The sequence below is a fragment of the Hyla sarda genome, chromosome 3, assembly GCF_029499605.1.
Source record: "Hyla sarda isolate aHylSar1 chromosome 3, aHylSar1.hap1, whole genome shotgun sequence".
Taxonomy (NCBI): domain Eukaryota; kingdom Metazoa; phylum Chordata; class Amphibia; order Anura; family Hylidae; genus Hyla; species Hyla sarda.
The window spans coordinates 314,919,171-314,933,190 of NC_079191.1; the positions used below are offsets into that span (position 1 = coordinate 314,919,171).

Below are 14,020 nucleotides of genomic sequence, written 5' to 3' on the forward strand. Positions count from 1 at the left end.
AGAGGTTACTGCTAGGTTAGAGTCGAATAATGGCACTAAAGAAGGCTGGTAACTCCAGTAAGCACAGAGCTCGCATCAGGTGCATCCCTTCCGGTGAGCCGCACGCATGCGCCTTAAGAATGCAATTTTATTGCCTTTAACAGCAAGCTCTGGTGCCTTCCTTGGTCTTTATAATGTAATAACTTGTCCAGTACAGTCCACGATGGAGTCCCAGCAAGAAGAGGACATGTCAGAACCCTCTCAGACATGTCAGAACCCTCTCAGACATGTCAGAACATGAATATGTCAGAACCTGATTGAACATGCAAAATACATTTCCTTATATTTCTTATGGGATTCATATTGAAAGGAGTATTTATTTGACTATGCTACAGGGGCTGTAAAGTTAGTGTAGTTCATAATATAGTGTCTGTACCTGTGTGTGATGGTTTTCTCACAATTTTTTCTGTGATTTTCACCCCACTATTTATTTTTAACAGCATACAAAATGACTGTTGTCTCAGATTTTTCGCAGGTTGCACTGCGGCCGAGACCTGACTCACTAGTCAGCTGATGACAGGGAGCCTGTCTGCTTCAATGGGTGGAGGGATCGCTTGGTGGGAGAGAGATCTATCTGCAACTAATGCAACAGCTGTCGGCACCCTGATTTGAAAACTACAGGTCTTTTAAATGGATGCAGCTCATTTATGTTTCAACGGGTGGGGTGGATGATGTGTGGGAGGGAGGAAAATTGAATTATGGCATTTGTAGGCAAAAAAAAAGTCAAACAGGAAATACCAGTTAACAAAAAATAGCAACAGTGTTATGGTAATCTCACAACATAGCCATTTAGCCCCAAGACAAGCGCAGATCCTTCCTAATCATGTTTATTACTGTCTGCCAGGTATGTACTAAAATCACATTATGGTGGATAACCCCTTTAACTGTGGGTTATAACAGAATGACACAATCTTAAAACATGGCAAGCAATAAAAAGAATTAAATGACCCGTTAGTTCGAATACTGTGTATTGCCCCCGTAAGCATCAAGTACAGCTTGCAGTCTTTTGTAATTTTTGTCTATGATGCCCTCTTAGTTTTGGCAAAATGTCTCCATATCATGCAAAGTCTTTGGTTGTTTTGCAAAAACTGCATGTTTGAGATCTTCCCAGAGTGACTTTGATATCAACCTCTTAAGGACGCAGGATGTACATGTATGCCCTGGTCCCTCCATATGAAGGGGGTCCCGGTTGCAGCAACAGGCACCCATGGCAAATGCTGACTTTGTCGATGTCTGGCATTAACACTTTAGATGCCGCAATCAAACTTGTGGTTTGCACAGTAGCAACAGGTATTTTTGTCTTGATCCTGCTGATCTCCTCCACCAGGACACCCCCCTCCCCTTTATTCTTGCGTGCCAGGGACCTGATATTTGGACCTTATTGACCTGAAGTTTAGACACCACTCATTGACTTATAGGAATGTTTTATTTTTGTTGTATAGTCAAATGCTCTTGCTAGCTTGCCACTAAAAACGAAATAAAACAAAACTTATTTATTCAGCCATATTTGTTGCTGTATAGTGTATTGCCAAGGATAGCAGTAGTTTGGTATAGCCATATTAGTCCAGTGATGGGGATGAAAAATCATATAACTTTGTAGAATCTTGTAATAGCTTTTATTTTAGAAGACTAACAGTATTTAGTATAATATTAGTCCAATCAAAAAAGGTAATTCTGCAACATTCTATGATTTTGCATTATGATAGCAGTGAAATACAGTGATCCCTCAACTTACAATGGCCTCAGATTACAATATTTTCAACAATGTTTTTTTCTAAACTATTGTAACTTGGAATCACATTCCACATACAATGCTATGGAGAGTCCAGAAATGCAAAACGTGTCAATGGCTGGAAGAACTGACCAATCAGAATGGGCATTTCACTGGCAAAACCCCTTTATTTCTGAAAGTACAGGTAGTGACTAAATGTTCTGTACTACCTTTTTACCTGTGCCAGGGTAAGCTGCTCCTCTGAACACCAGCTAAGGGCGGCTCCATTATTATTTTTTAGGACATTGGGTGTACTGTACAGGATCCTGAAGAAGCTCCTGTCCTCTACAAGACAGTGATTTACAGCTTCCTGCAGCTCTTTCTTACTTGTATATGTAAGAACTTGTTTATGTGTATTAGTTATCTGCATTTTTTTCTTTATTCCTTTTTCCTATTTTTGGATCACATTTTGGGGGTTTCAGAACCAATTACCAGGTTACCAAATACTTATGGTCTCAACATACAATGGTCTTCCTGGAACCAATTAATATTGTAACCTGAGGGACCACTGTATAGCTACTACACGAACATAAAATAATTGTGCACAGCAGAAGCTGTCATATCCATTATATTGCCTGTAGTCAGTGAATTGGTGTCACAAAATGCATCTGACATCAAGTTTGTAGCTCAGAACTCTTCTAATACAAGTCCATTTCTACTCTAGCTATCAAGAATGAGATGACTTTGTTGATCTAGTAGATCTCTATACAATCTGCATTCCGGCAGAAAACAGCACTTCTTGGCAAACGTAATACTATTTTTACCTTCCTGAGTTAAACAGGTTTTTCAAGTTAATTGTTGCATTTGAAACTGTTTGTGCAGGTGATGTCGAAAAATATATATATAAACTTTTTAGCCTTAGGAACCATTACAATTATTTAATTACTATTTAATGTAAATAATGTAACCACGGCAAATCCACGGCACATAATAATCTTCTCATCAATGTATAACCATACCATGGAGGTCTGGTATGGTTAGGTCCCCTTTTTTATTGTTCTATACCGTTTGTTTGCTGATATGTGAGTGCTTTCTTTAGCACATGTTGTAATGATTTTAGCTCACCTCAGGATACCCAACTCCTTATTGGCAGAACAATTAAAGTTCTCGTCTTCTATGTCCTATTTTTATGAAGCTGGAATCGAGTTTATATGCAAGTGTCCATACTGACAGGTCATGTAAAGTCATATGGTTCCCTCAGTCCCAACAGATCACGGGTAATGAAACCCAAATGAAATGTTACACCACACTGTAGTTACATTAGATCAGTAACTAATACCTATAACTTGTGTTTTACTTTTTCAAATTTGTCTCTTAGGGAATTCTCGGCTGCACTTTCTTGTCTTGGTAAGCAATTGCACCTCTGTGGGACGAATTTTAAATGCTGAAGTTTACAAAATTACATCAACTGAATTCTGTCCACTACAAGAAGAGACCAAAGAGGAGGAACGAGTCACAGTTCTCAGGAAGATGCTGAATTCAGGGATGTTTTATTTCTCTTGGCCAAATCCAGGATCACATTTTGACCTCACAGTTCGGGCCCAAGATCAGGATGAAAAAAGATGTTATGAACCTGGGAACTGGTTCTTCTGGTTAGTATAACTATATGTGTGTGCAGCCATCTTTGCCGGATCACCGCATCGGGAGATGCAGTGATCTGGAAACACCACCATGTACATGTATGTCACTGTGCCCAAAGTACCGTGGCATACATATACGCTGTGTGTCCTTTATGGGTTAGAATATATAGTGTACAACATGTGCTACTAAAATAATGGGAAATATTAAAATAACTTCATCTTCAGCGCACTTTACATATGATAATGGTAAAAGATTAAGAAATGTCCAAACTATTTAAGGGGGTACTCCGGTGGAAAACATTTTTAAGATTTGTAAATTATTTCTGTTAAAAAAAAATATTTACCCTTCCAGTACTTTTAAGCAGCTGTATGCTACAGAGAAAATTCTTTTCTTTTTGAATTTCTTTTTAGTTTTGTCCACAGTGCTCTCTGCTGACCCCTGATGCCCGTATCAGGAACTGTCCAGAGCAGGAAGAAAAAAAATCCCCATAGGAAACCTATACTGCTCTGGACAGTTCCTGATACGGGAATCAGGTGTCAGCAGAGAGCACTGTGGACAAGACAAAAAAGAAATTCAAAAAGAAAAGAATTTCCTCTGTAGCATACAGCTGCTTAAAAGTACTGGAAGGGTAAATATATTTTAATAGAAGTATTTTACAAATCTGTTTAACTTTCTGGCACCAGTTGATTTAAAAAAATAAATATATATATAATATAGTTAAATACAGTGGTCCCTCAACATACGATGGTAATTCGTTCCAAACGACCCATCATTTGTCGAATCCATCGTATGTTGAGGGATCCGTGCAATGTAAAGTATAGGAAGCTGTACTCACCTGTCCCCGTCGCTCCGGACCAGGTCCTCACCGCTCCCGATGCTGTCCCAGGGGCTCCCGATGCTGTCCCAGGGGCTCCCGATGCTGTCCCGCTGCTCCGGTGTCTTCTTCGCAATCCTCCGGCTTCTTCCGCATCTTCTGCAGGGTCCGGGCCTCGCTTTCTGGTGACGTTATTACGCTGCTGCGCCGGTGCGGCATGCGTAGTGACGTAATAACGACGCCGGAAAGCAAGGCCCGGACCCTGGAGAAGATGCGCAAGACACCGGAGGATCGCGAAGTGGACCCGGAGCAGCGGGAATAGGTAAGCAAACCTGCCAGGGATGCTTAAACTGCTATCCGACAGCAGCTTAAGCATTTTGCGCTGCCAGATAGCAGTTAGTGCTATGGCCCCGACATATAAAAGCATCGTATGTCGATGCTGACATCGACATGCGATGGCCTCTGAGAGGCCATCGTATGTCGATTTTATCATATGTCGGGGCCATCGTAGGTCGGGGGGTTACTGTATAATGTTATCTCGTACTGATAAAACCTGAGATTGCGGCGCAAAAATAAGAGCAGAAATATCATACAGCTGTGTATACAGATAAATACCTTCCTGTGGGTATTTCCCCTGTTTGTAGAACCCCTGTAGATAATTTTACTAGTTCTTACCATAGAATTAACATTTCTATGGACTAAAAAAATGGCCTTAACAATCAGATTAATAATGCCATCTCGACAGTGCACACAGATCATTGTTTTCTGCCTTCTCGTAGCCAATCGATGTTTAAGAGAAGAGAGAAGAATACCCTTGGTAGATGGCGCTGCGGCTCTTTCAGACAAATGGAGTAGGACCAAAGCTTAGTTTAAGGTCCACAGCGGAACCAAATTTATTTGGTAAAATAAATAATAAAATAATAAAACATGCGCTCCAGGAAGCTGCCGCCTGCTAGTAAAATCTGGCAGGTGTGCACTTCCGCTCCTGCGCTCGGAACAGAGAGCTATGGAGGACTATGTACAGTATTTCTGTTGCATTTAAGCACTTTATAAACTCCTAATGCATGCATATTTTATGTACAGGTTATATTGTATGTTTTTTCCTTTCCCTGCAATGTTATTGGAAATTGATGATGTCACAAGCCCCACCCCCTACCTGTAATTTGGCGGATTTTTTTATGTATATAAGTGTTATCATGACTACTTTATAGCATCCTGATCTGAGGAAGGGAGGGCTCCTCCTGAAACGCGTCATTGCATGTTTTATTATTTTATTATTTATTTTACCAAATAAATTTGGTTCCGCTGTGGACCTTAAACTAAGCTTTGGTCCTACTCCATTTGTCTGAAAGAGCCACAGCGCCATCTACTAAGGGTATTCTTCTCTCTTCTCTGCAACTCATCCAGGATAGTACCACTACTACTCCTGCTACCCAGAAGGCTCAGCAGCGACTCAACTTTTGCGGTACCCCATTATCATTGGGGTGATATGCTTGTTTTATCCACTTCAAGGTGAGCTGCCATCTATATGGTTCCTGTTTAATTCAGGATCACTATTGCTGCCGTCTCCAAGGGTAATACACCAGGCGACGGTATCAGGGTCTCCATTTTTTTCTTCCCTACAAATCGATGTTTAAGGGTAGGTTCACACACATTGCATTTTACGCTGCACAGCGGAAAGACTACGCATAATCCCTGTGGTTTGGAGGCAGGCCCGTGCGTCAGTCAATTCAGGGCTCCGCCTCCAAACCTCACTGCACACACATGGCTGCTGTGGGTAGCCCTTTGTGCGTGCTGATTGGAGATTGTGCTGTGTATCTCTCAATGTGTAAAATGGGCTGCTTATGCACTTACTTTGATCCTACACTAAAGCGGGTTACATTTATGTGCAATGACTGGCTGCACAGGCATTTCCTGCATGTTTATATAAAAGCAGAATACACTGATCAGAGTGGCAGTAGTGGGTGAATGAGCTGGTAAGGATATTTTTTTTATTTTAATTAATGCTAGTAGAATGCATGTCAAGAGAATACGTAAAAAATAACATAAAAATGTTACTTAAGTAAAATTTTTATGTTAAACCTTTTAACATTTGTAAGATTTTTGCTGATATTTCGGTTTTACAGTCTTATTTTATAAAATCCTAAAATCTTGCAGTTTTCATTCTGACAACTATGGCTAGATTCATCCTGCTTTTGTGCTCGAACCCATTTAGTGCCCATTCATAAATTCTAAATTCTAAATCAACAGTAAAAAAGTGAAATTTTAGGAAAGGGTGTTTTTTTTTTTTTTTTGTTTTGTTTTTTCCTGGGGAGCGTAGCTTTTCAATTTTATTGTGACTGATATAGGGTTAATTGTAGGAGGTTTTGCTGTAAGTAATCCATGTAGCGTAGGGGAATATTCAATAACATATAGAAAGCAGTAGGTACAAGATGATTATATGTTGTAGACTGCTATAACGGAGTGTGGGATGTTGTTCATACTTTATGCTTTTACCATGTTTCATTGCTCCACATTATTGTACATAAATGAATGTGTTTTGTGATGCATGGCTTCTAATTGATTACCTTGGCGTAGGCAGGACACCTACATATCAGAAAGCTTTCCAATTCTGCTTTAGAAAGTGCCAATAAATATTGAATGTTGAGGCCGCATACAATACCAGAACCAGTATAAAAGGAAACCAAGGAAGGAAGCAGCCAGCTAGATGTCTGAATAGGTATATAGTAAGTAACAGGATAGCAGGGTGTTACTCATTAATGACTGATCATGGATCTCCATTTCCTATTTGGTTTCACTTGTTGCTGAGTGGTAGCATGACTTTGGCAGGTTAAAAGGAACATATTAATTTGTTGAAACATTAGATTTTCAGCAAGGTTTTTTTATTTTTTTTTCGGAAAAAAAACTCTAGTTGAGATGTACATATTGCGTTGGGTACGTTCACACGTGCATATTTTGCTGCAGATTTTCTACAGCCTAATTTCACTGTCCGTTGCCTTCAATTGGCAGCAGACTTCATTGAGAGAGATCTGCAGCAAATTATGCATGTGCGAGAGTACCCTTAAAGGGGAAACTCATCAGTTTTACACTCACTAACCTGTTGGTACAGGTGTGCAGTTCAGGTGACACTGATAATGATACTTACCTGTCCCTGGTCCATAGTCCCGTTGACCTGTTATCTTCCTCGTTCGGGCGGAGCTTCAGGAGCATGCTGACTTCAATGCTCCTGTTTCCTGAAGCATGCTCACAGCCAGACCTGGAGAAGAAGAATCAGTGGTGATGTCAATGTGCTCCTGAAGGTCCACCCACACACCAAGCCTTCCTCCAACAGGATAATGGGCCAAAAGGACTATGGATTGGGGAACAGGTAAGTATCATTATCATCAGTGTCACCTGCAATACACACCTGCACCAACATGTTAGTGCAGCTAAACTGATGAGTTTCCCTTTAAGGAATTTTCCTTCGCTACTTTAAAATAACTGACCGGGGCAGGCAATAGCTGAAGAAAAAATCATACCCACCCTGGCAAAAAATGCCTCTATTTCTTCTCCATACACTCAGCATAAGGAGCTGCAACCAGTAAGCACTTCCTCTTGTACGTAACTGCTGTGACCAGTTATTGGCAGCAGTTCCCTGGGCTGGTAGTACAAGGACATAAGCACTTTCTTTGGCCAAGAGACAGCACAAAAAGTAATCAAAAACAGCAAAAGACTCAACACACACATGTATCCTGTCCTGACATGTTAATTCTTAGTAAATACCTGTACTCTTCATGAACACCACTTTTTTTTTTTTTTTAAATAAACAATTTTCCATTGTGCCACTCATAATTTGTGAGATTACACATGTGGGGGCGTTGTCCCTGTAAGCTGGTTTTCTTCATTCAGGGCAAACAGTACCAGAATGTACTGTAGGGGCATGGCTCTTTGACAAGGTAAATGGTAAAGCCCACCCCAAGATAAATGGTAGCACAATGCAGAGTAAAAAGAAGATACAACTATTTACTGAAATAAACAGGTCAGGAGAGCTGAAAGGTTCTAAACTGGAACTGTGCAGCTGTGATTTTTATTTAATTTTTTTTATCTTTTAAAGGTTACTATCATTTAAAATAAAAAACTTTTGACATGTCAAAAGTGTGGGGCATTACATTACACTCCCTGTCGGGCAGAGCCGACTTTTTCTCTACACAGACTTTGACAGTGAAAAGGTCAAAATTGATTGACAGCCGGGAGTGAGCAGCACGCTACCACAAACTTCCCTGGCTTTAACTATAAATTGCAGCTGGTCTCAGGTGCTGAGCGCCAAGGCTATTGGCCCAGTATGTTTTATAACTCTGGGCAACATGGCTGTTCAGATTAACAGCTGTGCCGCTTATTGGCACTCAACCAGTCAGCTATTGATGGCCTAGCGTAAAAATGAAGCCGCAACACTATTGCAGGCAAAAACAATGCTGTGCACTCTTCAATACTGAAGTATTTTTTACTTTTTTGTCTTGCAATGTCTTTCTTTTTAGGTCATTATGTTCTCTATTTATACATTATTTATTTACAGGAACAGACTGTTGCACATGCCTTTGAAACACTATCAAGTCAACTGTTCAGATTGGCTGTTGAAGGTCATCTGTGGAGGGGTAGAAATCCGTACTGTCTATGCCTCCCATCGGAAAGCCAAGGCTTGCCTTATCTCACGTATCAGCTGTGTGCGGGCAGGTGCCAGGTTCCACATCCGTGGAGTAGATGACGATGGCCACGTTTCTAACTTTGTTGAAACAGAACAGGTATTGTAACATTGTTATTTATTTACACATGTCCTTTAACAAAAAAAAGTGCAAAACAATATTAATCTTGTGTACTGTACTTTCCATGACTAAACGTTATTGTTCCATAGGACAAGATGTTTCTCAATTTATTCTACATAATATTGTAATCCAAAGTGTGTATACTTAAAATAAAACATTTGTTGTAGGTCTGTTAAATAATTGTCAAAAATAGACATTGCATTCTCAGTTTAGTAGCCCTTTAATGTATATTGGTTTTATGACCTGCATTATTTGGTTTGTATAATTAAAGGAAATCTATTTTTCCTGTTGGTATTCCCACCGTACACCACTGTAGTTTAGTTTATTTTTCCACAACCTGAAGGAACAATGGAATTCAGAAAAAAAGATTGACCCAAACGTTTTTATCTCTCTAGGACAGAGCGGGAAATGCATTTTTCTGGCAAGGGCCATATGGAGAATTATAAAATAGTTTACAGGCCATACAAAATTAATGCTGTGATCCTGTCAGTGGGCAAATGTTCAAAATCTGCAGGGAATCAAATATATTTTTCCTTGAAATTGTAAATATATGCTCAATTAAAACTTAACATTTAATTTTGAATACAATAAATGTCCTCCAAATCAACAAAAAACTGATGCAAAAATACAAAAACAAGTCTCCAAATTTGCGGCTCGGTGCGTGACTAAGGGGACCAACCCCCTATGTGTTATTACCAGTACTGTCTGCCACAAGTAGTACTGATTTCCTGCAACAGATGTTATAATCATAGCATTATGTTGAAATTCACCATATGCAACAATTCCCAATGCGTTTCCCCCCTACTTCGACACACCAAATGATGAGAGTGGTTCATCAGGGGAAAAAAGGAAACAATGCAGGCTACATATACAATAAAGCATTATACTGGATACGAACATATGCACAAACTGAAATAGATCGGTCCGATAAGGAACACTCACTCAGATGCCTAGATATGCGATAATACAAGATAGGGCTGCACGATATATCGCAAAAGCAATCGAATCGTGATTTTAGCTTTTTGCGATCTAGCGATACGGCCTCCCAGGAAAACATGAGATTATCTGCTTGGGCCGGCTCCCATGGCAGGGGCCGACCAGAGCAGGTAAAAACTAATTTAAATACTAAAAGTCAGTGTTCCCCAACCAAGGGGCCTCCAGTTGTTGCAAAAGTACAACTCTTAGCATGCCCGGACCGGCAAAGGCTGTCCGGGCATGCTGGGAGTAGTAGTTTAACAACAGTTGGAGGTACCCTGCTATAAAAAAAAAAACAGCTAAGGGCGCAGGGAGAAAAATAAAAAACCTTTTGCACACCTAGTCCCGGTCCCTGCAGATTCGTCTCTGTGCGCTCCGGAGTTTCCTCTCTTCTTAGTACAGGCAGTAGGACCTTTACCTTTTCAGCCAATCACTGGCCGCAGTGGTGTCACGTGTCAAGCCAGTGATTGGCTGATGGGGAAAGGGCTTGTACTGCAGCAATACATTATGTTTCCCGGGTCCCGCGGAAGATTTGAAATCCGCCGGGAAAACCCAGTGTATTGCTGGAGTACAAGAATGTGACAAGGGGGATGTGACGGGGGAGGAGAATGTGATGGGGGGGAGAATGTGACAAGGGGGAGATGTGAAATAGGTGGTGGGCATAAAATGGGTAGGCAGATGTCAAATGAAGGCGACTGGACATGAAATGGGGGGATTTCACAATTTTTTGTTTATTATATTGCATCGCATATTGAAATCGCAATATTTAGTCCCAAAATCGCAATCCCACATTTTCCCCATATCGTGCAGCCCTAATACAAGCAGAGAGATCTCTGATGGCAGTCTCTCCTCCTCCCTAGTATGGCAGCAGCCATACCAACACCATACCATGTATAAATAACATGAAAAGGTGCCAAATTCCCACTTTAGGTGCCGCCCACAGGAGGTGCGGCTCTAGCAGGACTCTCCCTGTACACTTGCTTTGGGCCATTCATACACCTGGGTCATGGGGGACCCGCACATGTGCCCATCAATCAGATGAGTATGGTGTGTGGACCACACACAAGTCGGTGCATGCGCACCACGATCTTGTCGGTGCATGAGGACATGGAGGGACCAGTGCATGCGCCCGGCAGTCAGATGGATGCTTCGTGCGGACCAGGCACAGTTGGCGCATGCGCACCTTGAACCTCTCGGCACACGCGCATAGGGTAAAGTACTGCACCCGTATCTACAAGTGTATACGCTTGCGCAGTGTGATAACTCAGGGATCTAATACTAGTATACTCAGGGATATATTACGATTATATGCAAGTGAGGAAAGGCCAATACTAAGGGGAGATAAGTAACATAATGATACCAAAATATAATTAGTAGCACTTATAAAGAGTGAGAAATGTAAAATTAAACGGGAGGAGATTTAAAGTTGATTCTAGGGATATAAATAAAAGTGATGGATTAGCTGATGTAATGTATGATTAGGGATGGGATGGAAGATATAAAGAGGGAGGAGATGACATTCTGTCCGGAGGTAAATGTATGTGCATTAATGAGAGCCGGGAGGGGGGGGGAGTTAAGGGTTAATTCAACCCTATTTAGCCCCTATCGGTTCACCCTACCTATCTAAAATGCAGAGCACATGCCCTTAAAGGGTGACCCCCCCCCTATCAGGCGTGGAGGGAGATTAGATTGTTGGGAGGACAAGGAAAAAAGGGGAGTAACCATGGGGATCCCTTCACTGGATAAACTGTGGTTACTAACATGATAATGTCTATGCAGCGTTTTATCATTCCAATACAGAAAATAGCAGGGCTTCTGTGATGAACAGTGATTATAGAATGACAAAAATATTTGAACATACGAGGCTAAGAGGGACCGGATTTATTGAAAAATACGTTAGTTAACATGGATCTATAAAACAAGTAAAATAAAGTCCTTCATTGAGGCCCAAGGGAAACAGGGATCTGAAATGATAGATCCAGTAAGTTTCTTTACGTAAAATCCAATAATCTAAATCCCCTCCTCTGGGGGAAGGTCTTATAATCCCTAGAACAGTAAATTGCAGTGCATTTGGGCTACCTACGTGAATTTACACAGAGTAAAATCATCTGCAGGCCATACAAAATGAATGCTGTGATCCGGTCAGTGGGCAAATGTACAAAATCTGCAGGGAATCAAATATATGTTCCTTCCCTGTACGACTGACTGTTTGCTGAACCGTTTAGTACAATTTTAATTTGTCTTATGTAAATCCATCTGTTGGCAAATACAGAGGCATTGTTAGTATTTCTTTTACAAATAGGAGAGCCTAAGACTGTGGACAATACAAACATCAGCGTTATGAGAGAGAATGGATTAATAGCGGACTTGTTGTTTGTAACACACAGTATTAAAAATGTGATGCATTGATACGCAAGACACCATCTCTTTCCGTCCTTTTTGCTGACATTCATATTTAAACCTATCCTCTATCTACAGTATGGGGGATAGGGGATAAGTAGCTGATCGGTGGGGGGTCCGACCACTGGGACCCCCCACAACCACCAGCTCTCAGGCATCATCGGTGCTCCAATAGAAATGGATGAAGCCCCTGCCTTCTAACGGTAGACGACACGCGCTCCTCACAGAGTGCTGGGGTCCCGTCCTGGAGATTGCGGGGGTCCGACTGAGGTCCAATCAGCTAGTTATCCCCTATCCTATAGATTGGGGAGAAGTAAATTTATGCCGGAGTACTCCTTTTACTATGTTTGGCAAGCACATTTTTTTGGTAGAGATCTGTTAAGTTTCACTACCAAATATCCCCAGAGGCTGTGTGTGCTGACTGTGTTTTGATACTCCTTTTGAGAAACCCAGATACAATGAGTCTGAAACTTTTAGACTTTCTATTTTTTTCTGGTGTTTGGAACATTTAACTGACATTTTCTAGTGACCTTTTTGGCTACAGGAAATACTAAAATGCAATTTGCAAACCAGTTGATTTCTTTGGGGGGGGGGGGTTTATGGTGTCAGCAGTCAAAAAATAATAGCCAACAAATCCTCAACACGCCTCATTTAAAAAAACCACTTGTCCAAGGGAGTAAAGCGGAACACAATCTACTTGTCCCTCAAGAAAATCCACTTGTCCTGGTAGATGAAATAATTCCAACCAAAATAGTATGATCCCCCCCCCACTAGACCACCAGGGATGGATATAAGATTCCTTTAGACACTGCTGTCAACTTAGAAAGCGGTGATCTAATGGTTTAATAGCGGCCATGGCGATCGCAGCATGCCAGACTATTAGCAGAGGGAGAGCTGTAGCTAGCTCCTTTCACTCCCGAGGCAAGCCCCCCCCCCCCATCTGACCCCTATAACTCCAATTTTTCCATATACAGAGATAAGGGTAATCTTGTGTGACCTGTAGTTTTTATCGGAACTTTTATTAGAAAAGGGGCTTATTCACATATATACACACTTCTTAAAATATTTTAATCACTATTTTTCAGTCTTCATAGGGACTTGTATATGGAGACTTTTGATTGGAAACCACTGAACACCGCTGTGTTACTGGGGGGGGTTCTGCTTCTCCAGTTTGTGTTGTGCATTTTATTTACTCTAATTATGTGTCAGAAAATGCTGGAAGTTGCACATGACACATACACCATACATATGCACACACCATACATATACACCATACATATGCACACCTCATACATACACCCTCCGCTGATACACCACCTCTAATTATACATTACATACATATAAAACCACCCTTCCCGCCGCCTGCATGCTCGGCCTCCTCACCTGAGCCGGTGTGAGGTGAAATCCCCAGCCCGTGCACTGCAGTCTCCTCTCACACGTCCTCTCCCCGCTCTGTATTTTCTCCCGTGAATACTTGAAACCTCCTAGAGATAAATTAGGTCCTGTGTAAACAGAGCAGGGGGAAGGGAGAGGCTGTGTGTGGGGGAGGGAGGAGCTGTGTACGTCCTCATTCTCCCCATCTTCCTGTGTTATTCAGAGCTGCGCTCTCCATCATCCGGGAGGGGGGATGAGAGGGCGTGG

The 14,020-nt window shown here is 41.5% G+C and overlaps 1 protein-coding gene across 4 annotated transcripts in view; it reads left to right on the forward strand.

Annotated features, from left to right (window-relative positions):
• The window catches only part of SYNJ2 (synaptojanin 2), a 153,353-nt gene that overhangs the window by 55,722 nt on the left and 83,611 nt on the right, over window positions 1-14,020 (forward strand). For 2 of the 4 annotated variants that reach the window (XM_056567094.1, XM_056567091.1), the window contains exons 3-4: window positions 3,129-3,402; window positions 8,758-8,983. In XM_056567094.1, coding sequence (XP_056423069.1) covers window positions 3,129-3,402; window positions 8,758-8,983 — 500 coding nt within the window. Of the gene's footprint in view, window positions 1-3,128; window positions 3,403-8,757; window positions 8,984-11,133; window positions 11,191-14,020 lie in introns of those variants that run through there. The other 2 variants (XM_056567092.1, XM_056567093.1) reach the window with 2 other exon arrangements.